The 13,538-nt window shown below is 47.0% G+C and overlaps 1 protein-coding gene across 1 annotated transcript; it reads left to right on the top strand.

The window, feature by feature from the left end:
- The first annotated feature begins 4,578 nt into the window (after positions 1-4,578).
- Positions 4,579-13,538, top strand: EMC4 (ER membrane protein complex subunit 4). The gene is made up of 6 exons (XM_075319828.1): positions 4,579-4,677; positions 8,096-8,177; positions 8,542-8,653; positions 10,920-11,073; positions 11,169-11,329; positions 13,397-13,538. The coding sequence occupies exons 2-6, from the start codon at positions 8,098-8,100 to the stop codon at positions 13,430-13,432; spliced, it is 543 nt and encodes a 180-aa protein (XP_075175943.1). The 5' UTR covers positions 4,579-4,677; positions 8,096-8,097; the 3' UTR covers positions 13,433-13,538.

The raw sequence follows: 13,538 nt of genomic DNA, 5'->3' as shown, positions 1-13,538 counted from the left end.
ATTGCCACTATTCACTGGCTGTGGCATCCAGTCCTTGCCTGTGGGCTGACTCTGTAAAGAGCGCCGACATGCAGGAACGAGGAGCTAAGTATGTGTCCAAGCATCTCGCCAGTACACGGAGATACTAAAACAAGCACTGCATACCGGAGAGATGCACTGACAGGGCCTAGCATGACGTCTAGCCATGTGACCAGTCTGTAGCCAATGAGATAATAGACACGTGACTGCTCACATGCTATGACGACGTCACGGAAAGTCCTGTCATCAGTGCTGGTTACCGGGAGGGCACAGCGATGATCGGAAGGACAAGAGGCAGGAGACAGAGTGCAGGACGCGTCGCGGGGACCTGTAAGTATAATGACAATGTTTATTAACTGTATGTGTATATGTATAATGTGTTTGTATGTGTTTGTGTTTGCCTGCCATTGTTTTCAATGGGGTTCGAAGGTGTTCGTCGAACGAACCCGCCGTTCGACGAACCGAACCGAACTCAACACTACTCATCACCTTTCCTCCATCTCACATATCTCCCCTACCTGATCTATCTATTACAGTAAATTACATCACGCTCTCCCCAGTACCCAAAATCTGATTCCTCAGAGTAATCCTCGACTCTATCTTGTCCTTCACACCCGACATCCAATATCTTACCACCTCCTGCCATCTCCAACTCAAAATTATTTACAGAATCCGTACTCTCCTCAATTCCTAATCCATGAAAATGCTAATGCATGCCCTCATAATCTCCCGTCTTGATTACTACAATATTCTCCTGTGTCGCCCAGGGTTATGGGGTAGTCGGTCCCGGGTGGTGAATATCTGGGAAATGTCACTTTGGTGGCCATTGCCCGGTTCCGTGCTCTGGGCCGTTTTTGTAAAGGGGAAATATTTACAAGGGAATAGAATAGTGTTCACACGTGATGCAACTTGCGGTGTTGCGGCTATGTGGATGGAGCCGCCGCTGCACAATGTCCACTACTGGGGCTGGTGTTAATGGCAGCCTGGATAGTAGGCCCTCCGCAAGCAGGGCCGGGCCCCAGAGGGTAGGTGATGTGACGGGTGTTGGAAGAAGGTAGTCCACACAAGAGTTATTATTATTATTATTTATTATTATAACGCCATTTATTCCATGGCGCTTTACAAGTGAAAGAGGGTATACGTACAACAATCATTAACAGTACAAAACAGACTGGTATAGGAGGAGCGAGGACCCTGCCCGCGAGGGCTCACAGTCTACAGGGAATGGGTGATGGTACAATAGGTGAGGACAGAGCTGGTTGTGCAGTGGTCTACTGGACTGAGGGCTATTGTAGGTTGTAGGCTTGGTGGAATTCAGTGGAACTGTGTTTTTACTCACTTTTGCTGATGGTAACTGGTTAACCTCCAGGTTCCCTTAGTCCCAGTGCCAGTTTAGTAATCTGGTGCCTTCTTTCCCTGCACCTGTCTCTGGTTGGTGGTCCCCGTGGCGTAGAGCAACTGGGGTTCCCATCCGGTGATTTTTCCACTGCTGTTCGCCTGACGGTAGCGTGAACCCTGTGGGGTTGGAGTCTCTGGTCCTGTCCCCGGTTCTCCCTTTGCTACTGTGTCTCGGATTTTGAGGGTCAGCGAGGTCCTTGATGGTCCCTTCGCTGTGCAGGTGTTAACAGGCCTGCCTGGAGCTTCTACCTGTCCTAGGGTCCTGTACCCCGTCGGTGCATAGTTCCGGGAGTACTCCACCGTACTCCAACGGCAACTACCCTCCTGGGCACCAGGTTACTGCTCACTCCAAGTCAGTCCGCTTCTTCTCATCCACCTTCACTCCTCAACTTCCTTTCTCTGACTGTCTGTCCACAGTCCGCCCCTCCCACCTGATCAACTAGTGGACTGGACTGGCTCCACCTCTAGGCAGCCATCCATTGGTCCGACCCTAGCTGTGTACCATTGTATGGGGGATTGTTGAGGAAAACTGGGATTTTGTGAAGTGTTTGTGTGTTACTGGCACTGGGCTTCCGGGTCCTTAGGGGGTAGGCCCTGTATCCTGGTGAGAATGCAGAACCTTGTAGCCTCCTGATGGCTTCAGGGGCGCTACACTCCTCTTTGGCCTCCCTGGTAATGCTCTTGCACCTTTCCCATTCGCCCTTAACTCTTCTGTTCGACCAATCCAACTCTTTCCTTACTACTCCTCTGCTTCTCCCCTCTGCAAATCCCTTTATTGGCTCCCATTTCCCCAGCTTATCCAATTCAAACAACTAACACTGACTTACAAAGCAGTCCATAATTTGTATCCTCCATATATCTCTGAACTAATCTCCCTATATACTCCAAAAAGTAGTTTCCGGTCCTCCCGAGACCTCCTTCTCTCCTCCACAAGTATCTGTTCCTTATGCAACCGCCTCCACTTCTCCCAAGTATCCCCTGTACTCTGGAAATCTGTGCCCCAACATGTCTGATTATCTGCTACACTCGCAAGCTTCAAACGGAACTTGAAAATCCATCTCTCACCACCTCACCACCAGAGCTGCCGCAAATCCCCCAACCTCCTGTCTCCTCCCATTATCGTATAGAATGTAAGCCCGCAAGGGCAGGGCCCTCTTCCCTCTGTACTAGTCTGTCTACTGTAACTTGTATATGTATTCTGTATGTAACCCCTTCTCATGTACAGCACCATGGAATCAATGGTGCTCTATAATTAAATAATAACAATAATAATCTAATCAGCCACCCCACGCTTACCTCACCTGAGGGGGAGTGAGGGGTCCAGTGAGACCCTTCATAACATCTCATCTATTTACTATGAGGACGGTCAGATCCAGAGAACCACATGTGTATGGTCATTCTGTACCACAACCTATTCAGCGGCTTTTCCCTCACAAAGAAATCTTACAATCCAGTTGTGTAGAGCCCGCTTTACACGCTACAATGTATCTTACAATGTGTCGGCGGGGTCACGTCGCAAGTGACGCACATCCGGCATCGTAAGGTACATTGCAGTGTGTGACAGCTACGTGCGATTGCGATTGAACGTTAAAACGTTCATCGCATACACGTCATTGAATCCTGACGAATTGCACGTCAGGTTGTTCAATGTTCCCGAAGCAGCGCACATCGCAGTGTATGACACCCCGGGAACATTGAACAGATCTTACCTGCGTCCTGCGGCTCCAGCCGGTAATGCGGAATGTAGGTGGACGGGATGTTTACGTCCCGCTCATCTCCGCCCCTCCGCTTCTATTGGCAGGTTGCCGCGTGACGTCGCTGTGACGCCGAATGTCCCTCCCACTCCAGGATGTCGACGTTCGCCGCCCACATCGAGGTCATATGGAAGGGTAAGTACGTGTGATGGGGGTTAATCGTTTGTGCGGCACGTTCAACAAATTCAATGTGCCACACATACGATGGGGGCGGTAACAATCGCATACGATATCGTATGCAGAATCGTAACATGTAAAGCAGGCTTAGGTTTCTTATCCTTTTTATCTGACTGTTATGTATTTCTTTTTTTTATTTCACCATTCTTGACCTTTTTTAAGCTTTGTACTGCTTTTGTATAGTAAATCTAAAATGTAATAGGTTTGTTCGTTGTTGCTATAACTTAACCACGATTTTAAGGAGAGAAAATAGCTTAATTGCCTTGTAGCCAATTTTCAAGTGATGAACCGTTCAGGGGCATGAGAAAGTTGGGTATGCATGTGCATTAGTGTGTTGCCCTGTGCAGGTGTCTCGCTGGCCTGGTAATGTGGTGAGTGGTGGCAGAGTACAGGGGCATGGATGTGGGGACAGTCTGCGGAGTGCGCTTAGCTCATTGTTAACCTATTGTAATGGACGAGTAAGGCCTCGTTCACACTTCAGTATTTTGTATCAGGGTTTGTAGTGGAAAGATTGACTCCTGTTCTGTGTTTTGGCATACAAATACGGATCAGAAATACTGATGTGTGAATGAGGCCTGAGTGTGGGAAGCGGAGGCCCCCTTTACGGTAGGCGAGTGGTGTGACAATCACTGTGCCTACAGGGGCTATAACCCTATATTCCCCTTCCGTATGTGGAGAAACTCAGCTCTACGTAGTCACAGATAATATGGTATCAGCTCAGTGCTCAGATGTAGCAGAGTCAAGATTATGTTGCCGTCTTATGTGAGACCACGAATATAGTGCAAAAATTTGTGAGCTGTTTACTAGTGTGGATTTTCTGCAGTCCTATGTAAATTGCATATACTAAGCGTGGAATGAGTATAGTGATGTAGCAGAGCTGGATTGGCACAACACACTATTTCTCATCAAATATCCTCAGGACTCCAAGGTATTCATCACAATAATAAGAGTTTTCTTGCCATTGAATTTATCATCCTTAAATAGAACCTCCTTAGACCAGGTTCATAGGACCATGTACAAAATCCTCAGTTTCATCTAAAAGGTCCATTTGATTTGATTTTTTTCAGTGGTAATTGCTGAGAACTAATGATCTGATACTTCCTGTCCTCAAAGGACTCAAGACTCGCCTCCTACTCCGAATATCTGCATACAGAAGTATAAACATAGGCTTCGGCAAAATGGCTACCGCGGCTGCAGTGAGCGACTCCATACACCCGTTTCCCCCTGGTTCTGAGAGCGTTGTGAGTGGATGATGTTCTGACGTCACTGAAAAGCGTCTTCCGACGTCATCACCTGTGGTCGCTGCTCGCGGAAGACGGAGTCTCTGACGGTAATGAGCCGGATAGAGATTTGTTGTGCTCAGTGTAATCATAGGTGGCTGCAGGTGTCCGGTGCATTACTCTCCGGTGTGCGGGACTGGACAGCCCTTCTAATCCTTTCTCTGGACAGCCCCTCTACCCGGTGCATTACTCTACAGTGTGTAGGACTGGACAGCCCCTCTATCCCTTTCTCTGGACAGTCCCTTTCTCAGGACAGCCCCTCTAACCCTTTCTCTGGACAGCCCCTCTATCCCTTTCTCTGGACAGCCCTTCTAACCCTTTCTCTGGACAGCCCCTCTATCCCTTTCTCTGGACAGCCCTTCTAACCCTTTCTCTGGACAGCCCCTCTAACCCTTTCTCTGGACAGCCCCTCTATCCCTTTCTCTGGACAGCCCTTCTAACCCTTTCTCTGGACAGCCCCTCTATCCCTTTCTCTGGACAGCCCTTCTAACCCTTTCTCTGGACAGCCCCTCTAACCCTTTCTCTGGACAGCCCCTCTAACCCTTTCTCTGGACAGCCCCTCTATCCCTTTCTCTGGACAGCCCTTCTAACCCTTTCTCTGGACAGCCCCTCTAACCCTTTCTCTGGACAGCCCCTCTAACCCTTTCTCTGGACAGCCCCTCTATCCCTTTCTCTGGACAGCCCTTCTAACCCTTTCTCTGGACAGCCCCTCTAACCCTTTCTCTGGACAGCCCCTCTAACCCTTTCTCTGGACAGCCCCTCTAACCCTTTCTCTGGACAGCCCCTCTAACCCTTTCTCTGGACAGCCCCTCTAGCCCTTTCTCTGGACAGCCCCTCTAGCCCTTTCTCTGGACAGCCCCTCTAGCCCTTTCTCTGGACAGCCCCTCTAGCCCTTTCTCTGGACAGCCCCTCTAACCTTTTCTCTGGACAGCCCCTCTAACCTTTTCTCTGGACAGCCCCTCTAACCTTTTCTCTGGACAGCCCCTCTAACCTTTTCTCTGGACAGCCCCTCTAACCTTTTCTCTGGACAGCCCCTCTAACCTTTTCTCTGGACAGCCCCTCTAACCCTTTCTCTGGACAGTCCCTCTAACCCGTTCTCTGGACAGCCCCTCTAAGCTTTTGTCTGTAATTTAACTTCTTCTGCCCTTAAGTGTTTGTACGGGATGTTAAAGGGACTTCCTATAACATTATTTTTTACTTAAAAAATAAAAGTTTTGTTAAGTAACTAGTTCATCATTATTTATCAGTTCTCTTCCCCAGCACTGATTCTCCTGCAGCTCCATGGGAGCCATGTTGGCAGTAGTGCGTGCAGCTAGTGACCGCTGCGGTCACTGATTGGCTGCAGCTGTGACCTGCTGTCTGTATGTAAGTAAAGGCCAGGAGTGCCCTTCTGCAGGAGGGTCAGTGCTGGAGAAGAGAATAGACCAGTAGTGATGAATTTGGTATCTTATAATGGCAGTCATTTTGAAAACATCTCTATAGGTTGGATAGCTGCTGTAAGTGACACCCTCTCTTTGTTTTTCCAATGACTCCTGTGGCTATGACATCAGTTATGGTGCTGTATATGAGGCCGGTGATTGGCTGCAGTGGTCACATGAATTGTGTGTGACGTTGTCACAGTAGACAGAATAAATGTTAGATAACCGGGATCCTGTTGATCATAATGATGGCGGTCCCTGGACACCCCCTTCCTCATGCACTTGTGTGGAGCATAATGTAATAAATACGGAGAGGATTCTATCAGATCACAGAATCTTCCACTAGAGGCCCTGCCATTAATAGTGCCTGCTGGAATATGTCTTTGATTGTCTTTTGGTAAGGGGAGAGGTGCATGGGATTATATACAGTGTATAGCATGTAGACATGAACTAAACCCCACTCAGAAGTGTACAAAGCAGTCTGTGACCGTTCAGACATATCGCCGGCCGTCTGGGCACACAACAGATTTTCCAGGTAGGTCCACTCTGAAACCTCACTAGAAGTCCCAGGAATTTCGAGCTCCATAGGGTTCCAATGGTAGAAATGTTAATGACCTTTCTCTGGGACTTCTAGTGTTTTCAAAAGCACAGAGAAACCGCCGGAAAGCCTGAACATGTGACTTTCTCCAGTATGTAATACTGACTCACTGTTCATATACTCTTTTTTAGCGTCCTTTAACCGCTTCAGGTTTCCTAAGACGCCAAATGGTAAAAGAAGTGAACTGATTATTCTTCAGGCGTTTTCTGCTCTATACGTTATAAGTAGTGATGGGTGAATAGTAACCATTCATGCTCACATAATGATTACCGAATACCGAGTACTATTGCAGTATTCATCACAACAAGAAAAATGCTCCGTTTCCCACTGACTTGCATTAGGTTTATTTGTGATGAATATTGGAATAGTACTTTGGGATTCCTTACGAATAATCTAAACATGAATAGTTACTATTCGCCCATATCATTAGTTATAATGTAAGGCTAGTTTCACACATCCGGCTTTTTGTCGGATTCGGCGCACGCCAGTACAGTGTATACAGTACAATGGCAGCGCCGCAACTTCCGAGTCACATGCTACGGTCACATGACAGCATGTGACCGGCGCTTGTCGCGCTGCCACTGTACTGTATACACTGTACAGGAGCGTGCCGAATCCGGCGAAAAACCGGATGTGTGAAACTAGCCTTAGCCAGCCAGGTTTAGAAGACGCACTGACACCTTTTCAGCATTTTCCACTGTTTTTGTTTGAAGAAAAACAAAAATGTGTTCATTATTGAAAGTTTACAAACAAATGTCCAGAAAATGCCCTAAACTATAGAAACACGTTAAAAAAACACCGCCAGCAGTCTAAAACATTGAAAAAGGAAGGACCAAAAAAAAACAAACAAAAAAACGCGAAAAAAGACAGTTCAAGGAAACAGATATGGCGATCCCTAAGCTCCTTCTAGAAACAGTGTGTCTTGTGAGGATACCCTAAGGGCCCAGTTCATCAAACTTTACAGCAGATTCTGGTGTAATAAGCTTTGAAAAGTTCCCAAATTATGGGGCAACTGGAGGCCGCATTGGAATTTTGACATCGTCACAAAACTTTAATCTGGCTGTGGCTGGTTATCTTAACGCCACAAATCTTACCATAGTCCCCCGTAGGAGTGAGATTTGTGTGAGGTGCACAGCAGTTGTCAGAGGCTCCTGATTTAGAGGGGTACTCCTCTCCTAATGATCCAGGAGCGTCTGACTCCTGGATCATTAGTATGTTTTTACCTTTACCATACTTTGGGAAGATTCGGGGCTGCTGAGAAATGTGACATGCCGCCTTCTCGGCTGCGCTGACTGCCTGGAGGCACAGGTGCTGGGTTATCGATGTATGTTGTAAGCTTTCCAGGCGGCATTAGTGGGTGCAGTCTATAAAAGTCTATAAATGAGTAATATGGTGAATAAAGCACACTTGCCAATGGTTGACTAACATTTATATTCTCTCATCTGGGTACAGACATGGCAGCTTCATCAAATTTAATTGCAAAAAGTGGACGGCGCTTTAAATGGGCCATTGAGTTCAGCACTGGCGGAACCAGGTATGTTCCATCTTGTCTTAGGGCTGCCATACACCTGGAGCACAGTAATGCTTCTGTTATTTCCTGCCCATAATCACCACACTAATTTGTATATAATCAGTTTGTGACCATCTAACACAGCAATCCTTGTCAGGATATGACGGGTCCGGCTGCCCGCACATTACTTATTTCCTGTGCATCAGCTGTCACAATGGAAATGTGCATTAAATGGGGTGTTCCCAATGGAGGTACATCTCCACCATAAGCAGGTCTCCACACGTGACAGCCCTTTGTGATAATGTTTTTGTCTTTTACTCCTTTGTCTACAGTTATGTATTTCTCTAGTCATCCATCATAGTTGAATGCCTTCTTTCTATGTTCTTAGGGGTCGAGGTGAGCGAAGCGCCCCACAAGACAGTATGTATCCTGTAGGATACTCTGATAAACAAGTCCCAGACACCAGTGTACAGGAGTCTGACCACATTCTGGTAGAGAAGGTAATTGTTGGCTTAGGCTTATGATAAATGCAGATTATCGGTAAGGTGCATAAGCCATTAAAGTGGATCAGTCATGTGAGTATGCTGCCATATTGAACGCAGGAGAATATTCTCTAATGACTGCGATCAAGGAATACAACGGCATTCTAGTAAAAGCATTTTTGGGGTATAAAATATTGATGCCTTATCCTAATGATATAGCGGTGAGGGGAGCTAACGCCCGACACCACCACAGATCAGCTGTTATCAGCTATGGTGGCCCCTATACATCTGAATAAGAGCTGATATGTAGTATTATGGAGGCGGCTGCTGTATACTGAGCCGTGTTTTCCAGCTCCATTCAGTATTCACATCCGGCTGCCACCAGAGTTGACAGTTACCCCACTAATCTGATCATGATGATACATAATCAATATTTTATTTCCATACAACCCTTAGTAGTCCCGAGGGGAGCGCTTTCCTGCCCCATCTCACAGTGCCTGATGGCCAGAGTCTATACGCGCAGTTACATGGCCGCACTTCAGTCACTCTCCATGTTATTTGTTGGGCTTCTGTTAGCCAAATAGCCAACATTTTTTGTGGGCTTTGAGCTAAAAGTAGAGCAGGCCCGCTCCTCTAATATGCGGCCTTTAAGTAGAGCAGGCCCGCTCCTCTAATATGCGGCCTTTAAGTAGAGCAGGCCCGTTCCTCTAATATGCGGCCTTTAAGTAGGACAGGCCCGTTCCTCTAATATGCCGCCTTTAAGTAGGACAGGCCCGTTCCTCTAATATGCCGCCTTTAAGTAGGACAGGCCCGTTCCTCTAATATGCCGCCTTTAAGTAGGACAGGCCCGTTCCTCTAATATGCGGCCTTTAAGTAGGACAGGCCCGCTCCTCTAATATGCGGCCTTTAAGTAGAGCAGGCCCGCTCCTCTAATATGCGGCCTTTAAGTAGAGCAGGCCCGTTCCTCTAATATGTGGCCTTTAAGTAGGACAGGCCCGTTCCTCTAATATGCCGCCTTTAAGTAGGACAGGCCCGTTCCTCTAATATGCCGCCTTTAAGTAGGACAGGCCCGTTCCTCTAATATGCGGCCTTTAAGTAGGACAGGCCCGTTCCTCTAATATGCCGCCTTTAAGTAGGACAGGCCCGTTCCTCTAATATGCCGCCTTTAAGTAGGACAGGCCCGTTCCTCTAATATGCCGCCTTTAAGTAGGACAGGCCCGTTCCTCTAATATGCGGCCTTTAAGTAGGACAGGCCCGCTCCTCTAATATGCGGCCTTTAAGTAGAGCAGGCCCGCTCCTCTAATATGCGGCCTTTAAGTAGAGCAGGCCCGTTCCTCTAATATGCGGCCTTTAAGTAGGACAGGCCCGTTCCTCTAATATGCCGCCTTTAAGTAGGACAGGCCCGTTCCTCTAATATACGGCCTTTAAGTAGGACAGGCCCGTTCCTCTAATATGCTGCCTTTAAGTAGAACAGGCCCGTTCCTCTAATATGCTGCCTTTAAGTAGGACAGGCCCGTTCCTCTAATATGCTGCCTTTAAGTAGAACAGGCCCGTTCCTCTAATATGCTGCCTTTAAGTAGGACAGGCCCGTTCCTCTAATATGCTGCCTTTAAGTAGGACAGGCCCGCTCCTCTAATATGCGGCCTTTAAGTAGGACAGGCCCGTTCCTCTAATATGCGGCCTTTAAGTAGGACAGGCCCGCTCCTCTAATATGCGGCCTTTAAGTAGAGCAGGCCCGTTCCTCTAATATGCGGCCTTTAAGTAGGACAGGCCCGTTCCTCTAATATGCCGCCTTTAAGTAGGACAGGCCCGTTCCTCTAATATGCGGCCTTTAAGTAGGACAGGCCCGCTCCTCTAATATACGGCCTTTAAGTAGGACAGGCCCGCTCCTCTAATATGCGGCCTTTAAGTAGGACAGGCCCGTTCCTCTAATATGCGGCCTTTAAGTAGGACAGGCCCGTTCCTCTAATATGCTGCCTTTAAGTAGAACAGGCCCGTTCCTCTAATATGCTGCCTTTAAGTAGAACAGGCCCGTTCCTCTAATATGCTGCCTTTAAGTAGGACAGGCCCGTTCCTCTAATATGCCGCCTTTAAGTAGGACAGGCCCGTTCCTCTAATATACGGCCTTTAAGTAGGACAGGCCCGTTCCTCTAATATGCTGCCTTTAAGTAGGACAGGCCCGTTCCTCTAATATGCTGCCTTTAAGTAGGACAGGATATTCGGGTGGCATATCTGCTGCAACATCACCAGAACTATTTGCTGACGCTCCTGTTGTTTTGCGCAGCGTTGCTGGGACATCGCCCTGGGACCCCTCAAGCAGATCCCCATGAACCTATTCATAATGTACATGGCTGGGAACACGATTTCCATCTTCCCCATTATGATGGTGTGTATGATGGCGTGGCGACCCATACAAGCACTGCTTGCTACACCTGCCAGTAAGTCATCTCTTTTGTTTCCATTGCTTAACTGTGATGTGGTTTTTTTTAAAAAAGAGAAATATACATTTTACTGATTTTTTTTTTAATTTAAGCCTTTAAGCTCCTGGAGAGCTCCGGTCAGCGCTTTCTCCAAGGTCTGGTTTACCTCATTGGAAATCTTCTGGGTCTTGCGTTGGCGGTTTACAAGTGTCAGTCTATGGGACTTCTGCCCACGCATGCATCGGATTGGCTGGCTTTTATTGAACCACCTGAGGTTAGTCTTCATTATTTATAATAAAGGGAAGGTGCCATTAAAAAGGAAAAAAAATAATTAAACTGAAAAAAATGGAAACTATTAATATTGTAATGGTTTCTTTAAATATCATTTGTTTTTATTTGAGAAAAATAAACAAATTAAAAAGTTTGATATTATCCACTTTTAAACAAGTATACAACTAGCTCACATTACAATTGCAGTAAAAGTGGTTAGAATCTGCTGTAATGTGTGATGTCACACCTCCCCTCCACTTCTGGGTGTTTGCAAAAGGATAAAGGAGGATGAAGTTTAGGATTGTAGTGTGGAGCCATTTTGTTGGGGACTGCAAAGTGATACTAATGTGGAAAGTTTCACAGAGAACCGCTGGCATAGTGCTCCACTGTATACTGTGCCACCTCTGATCCCAGCAGCTGTTCTTGTCAATGCTCTGCTCGAGCTGAGCAAAGAATGCTGACAGGAGGAACTGCCGGGAGCGGAGGTCTAGGGTGACGCGAGTACATGCGGCAGGGAGCGGTGTTCGCAGCCTAACAGCATTAGTACAATTCCAGGCTCAGGCTGCAGATCACCACTCCCCACCACATATACTCACCTCGGACCTCCGCTCCTGGCAGTTCCTCCTGTCAGCCTGGAATCTCAACAGCTCCTCGTTTCCGCGCACAGAGCGGTGGACAGGAGGAGCTGTCGGGAGCGGAGAGTTGAGGTGAGTGGTGATCACAGCCTGACATCTATACTACAATACCAGGATCAGGCTGCAGATCACCGCCGCGCTCAGGGGGAAAGTGGAGCACACAGAGATGGCGCTGATCTCCTCCTTCTGCTGTGATAAGACAGCCTATGGGGTGTGTGCAGGTCACAGCAGGGAGCAGCTACAGTGCAGGAGATAGGGTTGGATGTGGACTATTATCTCCTATGCACAGGGGCTGCCATATTTGCGGTGTGTAACTGTAGTTACAAACTGCAAATCCACGATGGCAGCCCCCAGTGTTTGAGTAAAAATAGAATTTAAATAAAAACTAAATAAAACAAAGAATTGTCTTAGAAACAATCAGTAATTAATACAAAATTACAATCGCGGCACCTTCCCTTTAAAGTGACATTATTCTGATATCTGTAGCTACACTTCCTGGTGAAGTGCACCATGGATCTTACTTGCAGTGGTTCTGTATATGGACCATAAGAAAATAAGCTAGCTGGTGCACACATCTTCAGTAAGGGTATGAATAAGCACATGATAAAGGATTTGCCATTCTGTGAGAATGAAAACAAGTCACTAATGTGAACAGAGCCTTGATTTTTCAATTCTTCATGGTTTGCAAGATGTCCACTTCCCATTAAAGGGAACCTGAGATCTGATATAAGCTGCCTGGTTCACGGGCAGCCTATATCGGACACTGATGCTCTGGCTGAAGCCATACTACCAGTGTCTGATACATGCCTCAGCTGTCAAGTTTTCTTTAAAGCACCACTCTTGCAGTTATGTTATTTGTTTTTTTTTATTGAGCGCTGGAGTGGTGCTTTAAGTGTAAGTATCCTGCCCCCGGTCTTATACTCCGACCCCCCCCCCCCTTCCTGCATTTTCACCTTTTTTTGGCGTTATTCTGGCCACGTGATGCCATCTTGTGACCGTAATTTTTTTTACTGCCGGAAGTCAGGCATTACCTCAAACTCTTATTGCTAGTTTGAGAGCCAGAACGTGGCTGACATAGACTTGCAATAATCAGTGACCTCTGGTGCACTCATTGAGATACTGGAGCAGCTGGCAGATCAAACTGGAGAAGACTGACCAGAGATGCACGGATAACAGATGAAGACGCCGGAGGTTGCGTATAAGACTTGGGGCAGAGCGCTTAGATTTAAGGCATCACTCCAGTGCTGAAATAAAAGAACACTGGAGTGATGCTTTCAATTAATATCCAACACCATTCCTGATCATCTCCATGTACGCTGTGCACTCCTGTCAGTCCACCATGATCTTCTCTTTTAGTGCAGTATGAACTACATTCTTATGAAGTGTACCCCCTTGTGGTCATCAGCTTATGTATTACTTTACCTTTCTTCTTTTAGAGAATGGAGTATAACGGAGGCGGCCTCTTACTGTGATTGCCTTTCCATAAAGAAGCATCTCCAGTGCACAAGTTGACAACTGCTAATCTGATTCCCAGTGTATTTTTAGTTCTGTTCCCTCCAAATAAATTATTATACCTAC

Source organism: Anomaloglossus baeobatrachus, chromosome 1, assembly GCF_048569485.1.
Source record: "Anomaloglossus baeobatrachus isolate aAnoBae1 chromosome 1, aAnoBae1.hap1, whole genome shotgun sequence".
Lineage (NCBI taxonomy): Eukaryota > Metazoa > Chordata > Amphibia > Anura > Aromobatidae > Anomaloglossus > Anomaloglossus baeobatrachus.
Note: the sequence above shows the minus strand (reverse complement) of the source record. Positions and strands in the feature narration are given on the sequence as shown.

Excerpts from the sequence above, each read along its gene's own strand:
- EMC4 (XM_075319828.1), top strand. The coding sequence starts at position 8,098 with ATGGCAGCTTCATCAAATTTAATTGCAAAAAGTGGACGGCGCTTTAAA. Across the intron at positions 8,654-10,919 it reads ACCACATTCTGGTAGAGAAG|CGTTGCTGGGACATCGCCCT; the intron begins GTAATTGTTGGC and ends TGTTTTGCGCAG. Across the intron at positions 11,074-11,168 it reads ACTGCTTGCTACACCTGCCA|CCTTTAAGCTCCTGGAGAGC; the intron begins GTAAGTCATCTC and ends TTTTAATTTAAG.